Source organism: Trachypithecus francoisi, unplaced genomic scaffold (assembly GCF_009764315.1).
Source record: "Trachypithecus francoisi isolate TF-2019V2 unplaced genomic scaffold, Tfra_2.0 Lachesis_group16, whole genome shotgun sequence".
Classification (NCBI taxonomy): Eukaryota; Metazoa; Chordata; class Mammalia; order Primates; family Cercopithecidae; genus Trachypithecus; species Trachypithecus francoisi.
Window position 1 is genome coordinate 8,659,798 of NW_022681461.1, and position 16,485 is coordinate 8,676,282.

At 41.5% G+C, this 16,485-nt stretch overlaps 1 protein-coding gene across 1 annotated transcript in view; it reads left to right on the forward strand.

The window, feature by feature from the left end:
- SHC3 (SHC adaptor protein 3) overlaps positions 1–16,485 on the forward strand; it is a 298,918-nt gene that overhangs the window by 265,624 nt on the left and 16,809 nt on the right. Inside the window, exons 10-11 of the mRNA XM_033236864.1 lie at positions 2,489–2,647; positions 7,127–7,422. Of these exons, the coding sequence (XP_033092755.1) occupies positions 2,489–2,647; positions 7,127–7,422 (455 nt within the window). The remainder of the gene's footprint in view (positions 1–2,488; positions 2,648–7,126; positions 7,423–16,485) is intronic.

Below are 16,485 nucleotides of genomic sequence, written 5' to 3' on the forward strand. Positions count from 1 at the left end.
CAACTATCTAAGAAGTAACTGCTAATTGCTCACGTAAGTCTTTATTCTCTAGACAGTTATATATACACATACGAATATGTATGAATGTATTTATAGCTCAGTCTAATCCTTTAAGAATGTCTTGTAATTTTAACCTTTTTCCCTTCTCAAAAAAATTTGTAACTCTTTCAGTAGCTCTGGGATCCTGGCTACTAAGTCCATAAGATCTGAAGGGGATGGGGCAACTGATGCTTCTGTGTATCTAAATTTAAACATTTATTGGTTTAATATTGAGGCTTATTCCTTCATTATGGCTATTTATGCCAGGAAGCAAATGACAATACATTTTTTAAATGTCTTCTGTGTAAGAGAATTTCATGTCTTGCCTGCGCCAGATGCAGGAAGACCCACAGTGCTGGCCCAGTCAATAAAACATAAGGCCTGGCAGAAGCCACCACATGTTCTGCCTCAGAATAGGCTGGAAATAGCAAATCAGAGTCATAAGTTTGCCAGAGGGACATTTTCACTATGGGCTATTTATCCTTGTTCTATATACATTTAAAATGTATTTCCATTACATGTGTGTGCATAGACATATAATAACTGCTAAAGAATAAAGGAGACACATTATTTCTGTTAGATATTTACTTTATTGCAAAATATGTCAGGTTTATTTTAAAACAGGTCTTGTTTTTGATATATTAAAGTTATTCCAGCCAGATCGAGAACAGATGATGTAGCAGAATGAGCTCCTGGCCTGGAACTTGAGACTCAGAGCTCTCAATAAATTTCCAAATCTTCTTTGAAAACAGTAAATAGGCGGGCTGTGGTATCTCAGGCCTGTAATTCCAGCACTTTGGGAAGTCAAGTCAGGTGGATTACCTGAGATCAGGAGTTCCAGGTCAGCCTGGCCAACACGGTGAAGACCCGTCTCTACTAAAAATACAAAAAAATTAGGCAGGTGTGGTGGTGCGTACCCGTAATCCTAGCTACTCGGGAGGCTGAGGCAGGAGAATCACTTGAACCTGGGAGGTGGAGGCTGCAATAGGCCGATATCGTGCCACTGCACTCCAGCCTTGGCGACAGAGTGAGAACTCTGCCAAAAAAAAAAAAAAATTAAACAATAAATATCTTTTCTCACAGAACAAATTAGAATGTCACTTATTAATTTGCTGTCAGATATTATCCCCAATGGACGTGAACTCCAGGTATTACCATGGCACATGTCCTCCTGCCCTGGCTCAGCATCTGCTGTCATCTCCGGTGGGAAAGGGTAGTCAGGAAGATTATACACTTGGGCTCCTGATCTTCTCCTTTTTAACATTTTGTTTGTGAAATTCTTTTCTAAAGGCTGATTTGTTTGCAATCAAATCACCTTGCAAAAGGTGTGAACTGTAAATAGCTGTCACTAAGCGAGGACGCGTAATCTGACTAGACTCTTCAATATAGAAAGCATGTTGAGAAATAGGAGAGTAGAAACACAGTCCGTGCAGGTGGTGCTCCCCAGTGAGGGAATGTTAGCACGACACTTCATTCTCACACCTACGGGCTGGGAGACAGTGGTGTGCTGGCGAACGTCCAGCCACAGGCTCTTGGGAACGCTTTTTAAAAAGCCCTGAACCAACTCTTGCCAGCTGGATTGAGCTGGCTTCAACATACCACCGCCCATAGGGTATGAAAGACACCCTCTTTCCAGAAATGTGAACACCACAGGGTGTTCTTGCGAACATGTTTATGTAAGAAGATTGGAGACAGGGCGCACACGCAAAAAGACTCTGAGAAGGATCTGAGCAGGCGTTCTCGGGCTACTAGGTCTGGGTGACACCTTCACTCAGGGCCTGGGTGACAGAACAGCCCGGGCCCAGCCTCAGCAAACCCATTGCCTCGCTGTGAAGTCCCATTGAGGCAGCGTCACTGCCTCAGCAGAGGGGGCTCTTCCTTTGCACACCCACCCTGGGCTTCCTTCACAGACCCAGAAGCAGTAACTGCAGCCCTATTTTGTAAGGAAGGAGTCTCTCTCAGTTCCTTCCTACAATAGAACAGAGCTTCTATTGTATTGCTTGAATGAAGTTAATTTATAAAGCATTTGCTTATATTAAAAAAAAAAAAAACAAGAGCAATTAAAATAAGGCTTGTGGTCCTTCTGCTCAGTTATCTGATCTTGAAGCATTTGTCAAGGAGAGGAGGAGACCAGGCATGTTCTGCCTGCCAGCCTCCTGCCGTCTTAGGGCAGCAAGGGCCAGAATCGTTGCTAAGGCCATCACAGTGGAGCCATCAAGGCGTCCATCCTGACATTGGCTGGCAGATCCCCTGTTGATATGAAGGACTGGAAAACATCTTGGCCAGGTTACAGCAGTGTGTGGTGACAAGCTCAGAAGAGGACAATATCACCGATAGGAATCTGAAGGAGTTTTCCCATTTGCAGGCGGAAGAGCTTCTCTGTGAAGGGCTGGGTGGCTTGAGTAGTGTCACTGTCATAAAAGAAAAGGGGCTCACTTTCTTCTTGCAGGGTCCTTGGACATCTACAGCATGCCAGAAGGGAAACTGCACGTGGCCCCCACAGGAGAAGCACCCACCTATGTCAACACGCAGCAGATCCCACCGCAGGCCTGGCCGACTGCGGTCAGCAGCGCTGAGAGCAGCCCGAGAAAAGACCTCTTTGACATGAGTGGGTTTCTGTTTGTCTCTGGTTTTCTTCTCTTTTGAGGTTGCTTTTTACCCTGCCTTTTATTTGAAATCTGTGTAATTATTAAATTTTCTGATAGCAGGGTTTTGATTAATGGTGATGATTAGCTGTACGTTTCTGGGTGATGATTGGATTTGTTTAGGATTATAGCCTTCTCTGTAGTCAAGAGACAGAGCAATTTCCCCTTCTTTTTGGAATTGACGTTCCTCTTGAAGATCTGCAAATATATTGAGACAATATACATACACAAATGTTTATTTATTCATTTAAATAGTAATTGGCTATTATGTGCCAGCTAGTGTATTAGTTGCTAAGGATGCAAAGATGAAATGGCATGGCCCGTGTTCCCACAGAGCTCTCGGTCTATGAAGCAGACCAACATTTAACATATAGGCAAGAAATTGCAACACACCCCTCTCTTATGAGGGTTTTCTCTCTTTCTCCCCTCCTCCCACTTGCTCTCTCATTGTTTTCTCTCATTTTTTCTCTCTTGCTCACCTCTTACCCCTCTCCAAATATTTACTGAACACTTACCATTTGTCAAATACTATTCTACTTGATGGAGATACACAGGAAAACAAAACCAGCAAAGTCTCTACCTCATGGAGGTTAAATAAACAACTGTATCTATTACCAGGTAGTAGTAAGTGCTCCTCAGTGATGAAAACTAAACAGGATAAGGAGAGTAATAGGAATCTATTGCAGACAGCAATGTAGTGGGATGTGTACCATGGACTTTCTGTTTGTAATATAGACTGAGGAAATTAAATCATTCATGAACTGATTAACGAAAGTGAAAATTTTTGTTAAAGAATTTTGAAAGAGCATCACAAGCTCACAAGAGCTTTATATCCTAAAATTTGCTTTTCATATTCCTTGAGAATTTTATAGGCTGAAGAGGGAGGGAATGGAGACTAGTTCTGAATGAGTTTCTACCATGTGCTAAACACCTATTTTTAAATTTTTACTGGTAAGTATTATGATAACTACTGCTATCTTTACTTTACAGAAGAGGAAATGAAGAATCCTAGAAGTTAACTAACTTTATCATTTGTGAAAGGCAGCCTTGCTGGTCCAGTACCTGTGATTTGTGGTATTTTCTATGAGTGAGGACAGGGTTAAGTGCCTTCATAATTAGGCAACCTCATCACAACAACACTGTTTCTCCCTAGCAAATTTGACTTCCCAGACATACTGGACCCCCATTTTGACTTACAGAAATCATCTAAGCAAGAACTGTAGAATCTCAATGCTTGAAGCCACCATCAATGCTAGATCACCTAATTCAGTCCCGTCAGTGCCTTTATTTTTAAAAATGTGAAAACAGCTTGAGAAATGTGAAGCCACATTTTCAAGATGCAAAGCACAGTGGTAGCTCTCCAAGCTTCTGCTGGAGTTGTTATAGTACCTCCAAACTGCAGTTTAATAGTTCCATATTTGGTTAGACCACTTTTACTGTTTAATATAGTCAATTTACCAATGACTCCTGGACTCAGACCCTAAGGAAAGTTAGATTGGCTGGTGTTTGGGATGAAAAAATGAGAACCAGAGCTACCCTTTTCCCATCAGTTAATTTCTCCTCTTGCTCTCAAAACCTAAGGAGGGGAAACAGAATGTAAAAAGAGCCTTAGAAAGGCTGGTGCCTGTTGAAAAGTGTGGAACTAAATAAAGCCAGCACTCTGTGTTCTTTATTTTGAACCAGTAGCTCTAAATAATAGTGGTGCTGATGTGATGATGGTGGTGATGGTGGTGCTGCTGCTGATGGTGATTTTGATGGTGGTGGTGGTGGTGATAATGATGGTGATGGTAGTAATAGTGATGATGGTGCTGATGGTGATGGTGATAATGGTGAGGTGATGATGGTGGTGATTGATGGTGGTAGTAGGGATGGTGATGATGTTGATGGTGGTGGTGGTGGTGGTGACAGTGATGATGATGGTGATGGTGATGATGGTGGTGATGATGCTGCTGATGGTGGTGGTGATGATGGTGATGATGCTGCTGATGGTGGTGGTGATGATGGTGATGATGATGGTGATGATGGTGGTGGTGATGCTGCTGCTGCAGATGATAGTGGTGGTGTTGGTGCTGGTGACAGTGATGATGATGATGATGATGGTGATGGTGAGATGGTGGTGACGATGCTGCTGATGGTGGTGGTGATGGTGGTGGTGATGATGGTGATGGTGATGCTGCTGATGGTGGTGATGGTGCTGATGGTGGTGGTGACGCTGGTGATGATGATGGTGATGATGGTGATGGTGATGCTGCTGATGGTGGTGGTGATGATGCTGCTGATGGTGGTGGTGATGATGGTGATGATGACGGTGATGATGGTGGTGGTGATGCTGCTGCTGATGGTGCTGGCGGTGGTGATGATGGTGGTGGTGATGATGCTGATGGTGAAGGTGGTGGTGGTGATGGTGATAATGATGGTGATGATGGTGGTGATGCCGATGGTGGTGGTGGTGGTGATGATGGTGATGATGATGGTGATGATGGTGATGGTGATGCTGCTGATGGTGGTGGTGATGATGCTGCTGATGGTGGTGGTGATGATGGTGATGATGACGGTGATGATGGTGGTGGTGATGCTGCTGCTGATGGTGCTGGTGGTGGTGATGATGGTGATGGTGATGATGCTGATGGTGAAGGTGGTGGTGGTGATGGTGATAATGATGGTGATGATGGTGGTGATGCCGATGGTGGTGGTGGTGGTGATGATGGTGATGGTGATAGTGATGATGGTGCTGGTGGTGGTGATCCTGCTGCTGCACCTGTTACTGCTGCTGCTGCTGTTGCTGCTGGTGACAGTGATGGTGATGATGATGGTTATGCTGGTGACAGTGATGGTGATGATGGTAATGATGACAGTGGGGATGGTGGTAATAATGGTGATGATCCTGATGATGCTGATGGTAGTGGTGGTGGTGATAATGGTGAGGGGATAGTGATGATGATGTTGATGGTGGTGATGCTATTGCTGCTGCTGCTGCTGCTGGTGGTGGTAGTGGCAGTGATGGTGGTGACAATGATGGTGTTGATGATGGTTATGCTGGTAACAATGGGGATGGTGGTGATAATGGTGATGATGATGATGGTGACGATGGTGGTGATGCTGATTTTGGTGGTGGTGCCAATAAAAGTGAATGTGGATATGGTGGTGATGGTGGAGATGATGCTGATGATTTTGATGATGTAGATGATAGCAAAGGTGGTGATGGTGTTGAAACAGTATAATACTGTTATGTATGTGTTGACATACATTTGTCAATGTATGTCAGTTCCAGGTAATCAGGAAAAAAGTCAGATGAAAAAGAACATCCACCAACATAATTTTTGCCAATGGTTCTAACTTATTTTTATCTCCAAATCTGTCAAAGATTAATAAGCTTCAAAAAGAGCTAATTTTACTTTCATTTATTCACCTCACTTCTGCCCACCCTGTAATAACAATGCGCAAGTTTGGCTTATTTTACAGCATTTGTTGACTATAGTGAATGAACTGTGTCCCAGGAGCAATGCTGGGCTCTGAGGGTGTAGTTATGCTCAGGAAAGAACTATTCCTGTTCTTGTGCTGCTTATGTTGTGCTGGGTAGACAGTGTAGGCTGAAATAATCATCGCACTACCTTCCACTTGCATAGCACTGTGTGCAGTTTTCAGAGTTCTTTCATACACACTACCTTATGTGAAAGTCGAACATCGGGATTTAGTTAGACATGCCTGGCTACTTCTTTTGCTGCTGGTATTTATTGTTAGAGCAGCCGTCTCACCATTCACACATGCCTTGCACTGAGAAGTGTGCTCTGAAGGGGATGAAACCAAGTATGGTCTCAAGCACTCATTCGAGAGCCTCGTTCCACAGGGAAGCAAGTGAAGGTTAAGGGGAGGTGGAGCTCCTAGCCTGGGGCAAGTCACACAAGAGGCACCCAATACCCATAAGCTTTCTCTTTTAAAAATTTGCCTGATGCAAAGATTTTGAAATAAACCTTTGGTGGATTGGGCTCCGGTTTTGCATAAAATCAAAGCTTTGTAGCTTGTCTTTCCCTTTGGTATTGGCAGATTTTTATTCAGAATTTGTTAAAGAGGCTGGCTGAAGTTCCAGAGAAAGTACATGGCATGTGATATTCATGGCCTCCTGCAGCATGCAAAAATGAAGTCATTCCAACTAGCTAGACAAAGGGTGTGCTTGACTCCTTGGCACATAGCACAACTCCCAGCTGTCTTGGGAAAGCAGACTCATCAGAAAGTCATGCCAAAATTTGGGCTGTGCTTTTCAATGCTTGTTATGATGGCTCTTGTTATATTACCAGCCAGTTAGTTTTTTCCAGTGGTTTTTGTTTTCCCCTTCTGGAGGAGTTGCCTTTGCATTTCCATCTCTCTCACTGTATTTTTTTTTTTTTTTAATCATTTGCTCTTCTTGAGATTGACTTGTTGCTGGTCAATGTTGTTGATGACAGAACCTTTTGAAGATGCTCTCAAGAACCAGCCCTTGGGGCCTGTGTTAAGCAAGGCAGCCTCCGTGGAGTGCATCAGCCCTGTGTCACCCAGAGCCCCGGATGCCAAGATGCTGGAGGACCTGCAAGCTGAGACTTGGTACCAAGGAGAGATGAGCAGGAAGGAGGCAGAGGGTCTGCTGGAGAAAGATGGAGACTTCCTGGTCAGGAAGAGCACCACCAACCCGGGCTCCTTTGTCCTCACGGGCATGCACAATGGCCAGGCCAAGCACCTGCTGCTCGTGGACCCGGAAGGCACGGTGAGCACCCAGTGGGGATGGGGTCGGACCTGCTGATGGGCGCAGACCTGCCTTAAACAATTTCCACTTTGTCAAATGCCCTCCACATTCCCACCTCTATCCACAAGTGCCTACCGAGTCCTTCAGGGGAACCCTGGGACAGACAACTCCTGTTATTAGGCCAGAGCCAGGAGCCAGGAGCCAGTGGTCAGGGCCTCACACAAGTTTTAAAACTTTTAGAATTATGGCCTAGGCTGAAAGCCTTGACTTTTATGTCCTTTAAAGTAAATAAATATAGAAACTGAGAGCATTTTCCTTACAAACATGTTTCTAGTGGACAAGGAAGTACAGGCGTCTAGGCTTTTAATATTTACCTTGAATGCTTCTGTCAAAAAGTTGAATCACTGAGGATTTTGTTCTAAGGCTGTAAAATGTGATGATCAGTAAATGAAACCCGCTTTGCTAAATCTCTTGTTTTCCAGTTTAGAGAAGTAACTCCTAGTGATGTTGGCCATCCCTGACACTATAACTGTATCTGAATAATCCTGTAGGTTTTGCTGAATTTTTCATCTTCCCGTCAAGAAACACATTCAACTTTACCTGGGGCATAGTCCAAGAATTGCAAAGCTTCATAAATGTAGTTAAATCAACCTAACTGTTGAGTGAAATTCCAGGATTGTTTAAAACCTTTTATCCAGTGAAAACAACAAAACAGGGTAGAGTTATTTAATAGGAATTAAAAACATTGCATTTTCTGATTGACAGGGAGGGATGAAGCCTTTGTCTTCAGCTGGAGTGGAACACAATTAAACTGCATGTGTCAGGGGTGGGGGTGTTATCCAAAATGGTTTATTACCTCAGGTGCCAAGACTCAGTTGCCTGAACACCCCAGCTCCTGGCACTCTAAACAGTTCCTCTTTCTGTTTCTTTGGGAGCAGCCACTTCCCACTTCCAGCCAGTAGCTACTTCCTCTTTCCCTTCCATGGAGACAGCCACTTCCTCATGAATGTAACGTATATATGTATATCCTTCCAGTCCATCTTCTTTTTTAACATACATGACCTTCTGAGAAAACATTTTGTGTTTGTGCCTTTTAGAAATTTGCAAATTAGCCAGGCGTGGTGGCGACTGCCTGTAGTCCACTCAGGAGACAGAGGTGGGAGGATTGCTTGAGCCCAGTAGGTCAAGGCTGCCCTGAATTGTGATTGCAACACTGCACTCCAGCCTGGGTGATGGAGCAAGACCCTGTTTCAAAAAAAAGAAAAAAGTTTGCAAACATGATATTGTTCCACAAATCCCATTTTGTTTCTTCCTTTTCCACCACCGTACATGTTGTTGAGATGTGTCCGTGGTGGTTTCTGTTTATCAGATCATTACTGTGGTAGGCTGCCTGGGGCCGGTCACATATGCAGTCCACATGTCACTTACTGAGCTCTCTTGAGAAGGATGACTAAGCTGCTGCAAACTCTCATGCATGTTTTTCTCTGTACCTGGGCACGGTATCTCTGGGACAGGAGCCAAGAGTGGCGTTTTGCTCACAGGGTACACATACGTTGAATTTCACTAGGGCTTGGATTTGCTTTCAGAATGGCTGAGCTACTGAGGTGCACACCAGCAACATCCTTGCTCTTCCTTGAGAGAGGCTCTAGGTTTGCTAGTTTGTGGGAGTAAGGAGAAAGGGAATATCTCATTGTTTGATTTGTAATTCTTTGGTTGCACTTCATTAGTAAATTAGCAGATTCTTCCTGTAAAGTTTATGTTCTTATCCTTTCTCCATGTTTTTCTTTTGACTTTCTGATTGGGCTTTCTTGTTGAGGTTTTCGGCAACAGAATTTTCATATGTATTCTCTTGCTTTTGTCATCCATCTGATAATTTTGTCTGTGATAGTCTTCATCAAATAGAAGTCTTTCATGGGATGCATCTGAATCTGTCAGTTTTCCCATTTGTGCTTGATGGTTTTGACTTTTAAAGTTTTTCTCCCCCACAAATCACAAATATACTGGATTTGAATATATATTTTCTTTTGTTAGCTTTATAGTTTCATCTTTCACATGTGGGCTTTAATTCCAACTGAAGGTACTTTTGAATTTGAAATGATATAGAGACTCAATATACACACATATACACACATTTTTTGTTTGTTTGTTTACTTGTTTGTTTGTTTTTGTATTTTTAGTAGAGACAGGTTTTTCCATGTTGGCCAGTCTGGTCTTGAATGCCTGACCTCAGGTGATCAATCTGCCTTAGCCTCTCAAAGTGCTGGGAGGTGTGAGCCACCACGCCTGGCTGAGGTTCAACATGTTTTTAAATCTCCAGAGAGTAAGCCAGTTTTTCTGTCACCATTTGCTAAATCATTCATCTCTTCTCTGCTGTCCTGATGTTCCTTTGAAAACATACTAAGTTCTTTGCATCATGGTCTGTTTCTGGATGCTGGATTCTATTCTACTGATCTGTTTAGTCCTTGTATAAGTACCATGCTGTTTCCATCCTTATGGCTTTGGAACTCTCTTAACATCTGGTGGTGTGAGTCCTTCCCCTTGATTCTCCTTTTTCTAAACTGTTTTACTGAGCTGTAGATATATGTATTCTTCTTTACACTGATTTTAGAATCAGTTTTTCAAGTCACCAACAATACGTGCTGGGATTTCAATTGGGCTTGCATTGAATGTATATAGATTAATTTGAGGAAGAACAGACATTTTTGTTGGGGAGATCAGACCCAACACTAGGTCGTGGGGGTGACAAAGTCCAGCAGAGTCAAAGGATTGTGAAAAAGACAGTTTGAGAGAGAAAGGTGGGACACCAGGGGGCCATTGCGATCATGGAGGCTACAAAGGCCCTGAGCTCTGGGAGCCCATTGTGTTTACTGGTAATCCAACAAAGAAACAGGTGGTGAGAATGTGGCGGTCAAAAGGACACGTTGCATTAAGCACATGATTTACAGCTTTTATATGGAACATGTTCTGCTACTTGAGATAATGGGAATACAATTGATCTAGAAGCCTAGGAGGGCTAGAAGCAAGGAGCCAGCAAGTCTAGACACATTCCCGAGGACATTATGCAAGCCCTGCCTCAGTTTCCCTCCCAACATTCAGGTTTTTCCCAACAATTTTTCTGTATTAGATCAGCACAGCCACAAGCATGGCATTAAGCCTCCAGTAACTCAGTTTTTTTTTTTTTGGTAGAGTTGTAAAATTTTTCCCACAAATTCTTCTATCTCCTTTATTAGATTATGTCCTAGAGTGTCTAGATTTAGCTCCTGTTGTAAGTGGCATGTTGGCCGGGCGCAGTGGCTCAAGCCTGTAATCCCAGCACTTTGGGAGGTCGAGACGGGTGGATCACAAGGTCAGGAGATCGAGACCATCCTGGCTAACATGGTGAAACCCCGTCTCTACTAAAAACTACAAAAAAAAAAAAACTAGCTGGGCGAGGTGGCGGGCGCCTGTAGTCCCAGCTACTCGGGAGGCTGAGGCAGGAGAATGGCGTAAACCCGGGAGGCGGAGCTTGCAGTGAGCTGAGATCCGGCCACTGCACTCCAGCCTGGGCGACAGAGTGAGACTCCGTCTCAAAAAACAAAAAAAAAAAAAAAAGAAAGTGGCATGTTATTTTGAGTTTCTTTTTCTCAACCATTTTTGCTGGAGAGAGAGGAATGTTGTGTGATCTTGTGCCTGGACACTTTGCTTCTTCCAGTAGTTTTACTGGAACATTGGTCCCGCCATTGCAGACCTGGACAGTTTCACCTCCTGCCCTCCAGGGCTCACCCTTACATGGTATTCTCACCCCATTGCTCTGACTAGAGGCACCTACAGAGGCTGACCAGGAGAGAGTGTCCTTGTCCACTCGAAACCTGAAAAGGAATGGTTGCACTGGTTGCAGTAGGCTTTGGGGAGATTATCTTTTCATTGATTGTCCTAAAAAAATTCATTCATCCATTTATTCATTCATTCAGCAAATATGTACTGAATGTCTACTATGTCCAAACATTGTGTTTTGGCAGCTGGAAAATGTCTATGAACCTGTTTTAAAAGAAAATATCTGCTCTCATGGAACTTACACATTATTTAATTACTTTGATTATATATAGGTGTTGAACTTCATCAACTACTTCTTCAGCACCTTTTGAGATAATAATTGTTTTTTAAATTGTTAATATGGAGAATTACACAGCTAGATGTTTTTGATGTTGTAATCCTGTCATAAACTCTGCTTCACCTTGCCATCGTTCTCGTGAAATACATTATTGGATTTGGTCACCGAATGTTTTATTTAGGATTTTGTTGAATCTCTGTTGTAAGTAAAACCTGTCTTGTCTTTGCTGCCTTTGCTTGTATATGCTCATCTGATTTTGATATCAAGATTTTGCCATTTTACTCACCTCTTAAGATGAGCTAGGCTTCCTGCACATCAGAGAAGTCTTTTCAGAGAAGCCTTCCCTAACTTTTTATCCCAAATAGGATTCCCTCTGTACCCCCTGTTTCTGCATTCTGATTTGTTTTTACCTTAAAGCACTTACCGCAAACAAATATTTGTTTCTTTGTTAATTTCTTCATTATTTGGCTAGTTTCTTCTACTGGACTGTATTCCCCATGAGGGTAGCAAACTTGTTTAGTGCCATAGCGCCCAACGTGTAGAATAGTGCCTGGCACATAGCAGTGTTCAACAAGCATTTGATGAACAAACACAAAGATTGGCCTGGGCTTTTACAGGTTAAGAGTTGAGAGCCTGTGGAGGTGATGGGGTGCTGAGAGGGTCACATGCTACTGGCAGACGTAGAATCAGAAACAAAATTTTCGAAGTAGAATCAACTCGGACTTCTTCCTCTTTGCATAAACTAACAGTTGTGGTTATCTAAAAGAAAATAGGGAAGAAGATACCCAGGCAATTCTATGAGAATATAAATATTTCAGTTCAAAACTTTAGATATTTAAAAAAACAGAAAGCTAAAATCTAGTTAAAGATGTCATAGAACAAAGATGATTGAATTTGTTTGTCTACTTAGTCTGTATATGTCAAAGAATGACTTAAGAAAGAACTGTGTACTACTAATAACATATTATTATGCATTAAAAGTTGGTATCATAATGTAGCAGATAAAGAGAGTATGAATTTGTGGAAATGTGATTAAACCAGGTATCCAAGCGAGCCAATGCCCAAAGCTGTGTTTACCATACAATTTTAATTTTGGAGGAGAAACTTGTAGTACTGTTGAGAAATTTTGTCAAGTCATACCTACTAATGACTGTTCTTCAGCGGGGGGGCTCTTTTGTTGGATCTAATTTTTTAGTTAAATTGATCCTATGGAGGACAGCTTTAGCTGAAAAAGAAAATGGAAATGAAAGACTTCATTAAAAATGTAACATTGCATTCTTGCTGTGGGGACACCAAAATAGGCAATGAACACATTCTCTTCAATATTTATTCATCTGATTTTCATGGTAATTGGTTGGTCCCTGACTATAAAGGGGGAAACTTGGCAGAGAACAGATTACTCAGAGAAATAAGGATGCAAAACAGTTCTGCATCTAAATTTACTCCACAGTATACCAACCTTTGTGCCTTCCCACCTTTCACTGAGATCACTGGAAACGTGATGAGAAGCTGCCTGGGGCATCTTCTGAGCCCTGTTCGTAAGGTGTCAAGAATACTGACTCTAAAATAGTATCTGGAAAGTGCCAGTAGCTGGGTCTCTAAGAGAAGCCTCAGAGATGGAGTCTGGAACACTTTACTTTTCAACATCTTCAGAATTGTTTAGTCAGCCCTCTTATGTCTAAAATTATTCCCTGAGTCATTTATCATTGATTCATCTCTCTGGTCTTGAAGGACCAGCTAAGTGAGGTGGGCACTGTGCTTGCATTTGAATGCGTTGCTACCGCCAGTGAGTGGGTTTCCTGTGGGCGTGATTCACATGGTGTCTGGTCATTGCACATTTAAGAGCACATGCTGGGAATTTTGTTCATAAAATCAGAAAACATTGATGACAATCCAACACCCCCACATTCACTAGTTTTTGAGAGTAATTTTTAAATGTTCCTTAATCCTCACTTTATAATGTCCTGTTGTTATTTTTAAATTCCCTTTGTATCAGCCAGTCTAGGCTGTTCTGCAATAACAAATAAAATCTGTATTCTCAGTGGCTTAACCCAGCAGAGCTCAGTCCCCTGTGTGCCAAGTCCCGTGTGTGTTGTGTGGCTCTCCAGGTCCCACAGGTCCTTGGGTGACTTGGGATCCAGATGAGCTGTTGTCCATATCCTGGGCTCACCTTCTCAACATGGGAGCTCGAAGGAGAAGAGGGGCTGGAGGAAACTCGTGGGCTGTCAATGGCTGTGCTGTGGAGGGGACTCACATCAGCTCCCTCTAGTCCATGAGTCCCAGCCTCACTCCAAGAAAACTGAGAAATGCTGAGAAACATGGAGCATTTGATCCAAGAGCCTGTCTCAGCAACATGCGTTTTACATTTTTATCAATGTAACACTGAAAAATATAAACAAAGGAGATACAGCAGAAGGCTTTTAAGGAAAAACACTGATCTCCCCCAAACCATTTCCACTCTCACCCCATTCCCATGCAAAAACTTGTGCACACGTAGTTATAGTAGCATTATTCATGATAGTCCAAAGGTAGAAACAATTCAAGTGTCATCAACAGATAAATAAGAAAGTAAAATGTGGTATATCCATACAATAGAGCATAATTCAGCTATAAAAAGAATGAAGTATTGATACATGCCACAACTTGAATGAACCTTGAAAACATTATGCTAAGTGAAAGAAGCTAGTGACAAAAGACCATATGTTATTCTATTCACAGTAAAGTTCAGGATGGAAAATCTACAGAGACAGAAAATGGATGAGTGGTTCCTAGGGGCTGGGTGAGAGAGAGGGATGGGAGGATAGGGAGGTGATAGCTGAAAGGTATGGCATTTCTTTTTATGGTGATAAAAATGTTCTAAGATTGGTAGTGGTGATGATGAATGTATCTGTGAATATACTGAAGCCCATTGAATTGTACACCTTAAATGAATGTGGTATCTAGATTATATCTCAATGAAGCTGTGTAAAAAGAATCTCTGTATCTGCAAGTTTATAGAAAATACAGGTCAGGTGTGTGGGCTCACGTCTGTAATCCTAGCATTTTGGGAGGCTGAGGTGAGAGGATCACTTGAGCCTGGGAGTTCAAGCCCAGCCTGGGCAATATAGTGAGACCCCATCTCCAAAATAAAATATTAGCTGGGCATGGTGGCATGCACCTGTAATCCCAGCTACTTGAGAGACTGAGGCAGAATTCAAGGCTGTAGTGAGCTATGATCATACAGCTGCACTCCAGGCTGGGTGACAGGTGACTCTGTCTCAAAAAAAAAAAAAAATTACAGAGGACAGAGGAACAAGCTGTACAATGCCATAAGGAAGCAATAGCCAAATCATAAGGTGGGGTATTCCACAAATACCTAGTTTTTCAAACAAATCACTGATGTGGAGGAAAAATGGAAGGAAAGTATAAGTAGAATAGAAAAGTGTTAAGAGAAATAATGAAATGCAAGTGCAGACTACATCTATTTGGGTTCTGATTCCAACAAACAGATAATGAAAAGAATGCCCTTGAGACAATTAGAAAAATTTGGTGTTCTGTTATTAAGTGTATATGTGTTTATAACTGTTGTATCTTCCTGATGGAATGACCCTTTATTAGTATGAAATGTCCCTCTTTATCTCTAGTAAGTTTTTTAAATTATGAATTATCTTCACTTGTTATAAGTCTATTCAGATTATCTATTTCTTCATAAGTCAATGTTGATATTTTGTGTCTTTCTAGGAATTTGTCCATTTTACCTAAGTATCAAATTGGTTAGCATATATAAATAATGTTGTTGGGTGGAGTTCTTTATAGATATCTGTTAGGTCTGGTCCGTTTGTGGTGGTACTCAAGTCTTCTATTTCCTTGTTGGTCTTTTGTCTAGTTGTTCTATCCATTATTAAAAAGTGAGGTATTGAAATCTCTATTATTGTTGAATTGTCTATTTCTCCCTTTATTTCTATTAATTTTGCTTCATGTATTTTGGTGTTCTGTTATTAAGTGCATATATGTTTATAAGTGTTGTATCTCCCTGATGGAGATACCTTTTATTAGTGTGAAATGTCCCTCTTTATCTCTAGTAACATTTTTTGCTGCTTTTGTTTTAAAATCTATTTTATCTGGTATTAGTATATGTACTCCGGCTTTCTCATGGTTGCTATGTATATGACACATTCTTTTCTCTCCTTTATTTTCAATCTATTTGTTTTATTTTAGCCACTCTGAAAATCTCTGCCTTTTGATAGTATTTTTTAATCCATTCATATTTAATGTTATTTATGGTGTAGTATGATTTATAGCTGCCATTTGACTTGTTTTTTATGTAATATGTATATTATAGTTCTATATGTTAGGCATAACATTACATTACATTACATATGTGCTTTTTTATACAAAATGCTTTTAAAATCAGTTAATCTTGAAGTTTCTAATTGCCCTGTTCTTGAGAGAAGACAGCTATGTTTTCCTCACAGTGTGTTTACCCTTAACCAGTGCCTTGCTCATTCCATCTATTATTTAGGACACATGGACAGATGGACTTCCTCTTCTGAGGTGAACTAATAAATTTCCAGAGCAAACTCATCATCCCAGGGACATATTTTCATTGGACTCTTGGACTTGTATCCTATATCTTCCTATATCTTGGCTTTCACTCACTTTTTACGGGACTGCTTCCTTAAGTGCCTTTCTCAGAAGAGGTGCATGAGCATAAATTTTCTCATCCTTACATGTCTGAAAATATGTTTTCCAGTCACTTTTGATTAAAAGTATGTTTAGTTGTAGTATGACTGGTGTGATTCTTTGTCGCTTATGGTTATTTTTTCTGTAAATTTTTTCTTTTTTCTTTTATCTTTCTGTTCTGTAATGACATAGGCAAGAATCTACATGTGTGTCTTTTTCTATTAATTGTTCTAGGAACTTGATGAACCCTTTCATTCTGAAGACCTGTTTTTCTTTGAATCAGAACAATTTTCTTATATTTTTTGTAATTTCCTGCCTTCTACATTTTTTCA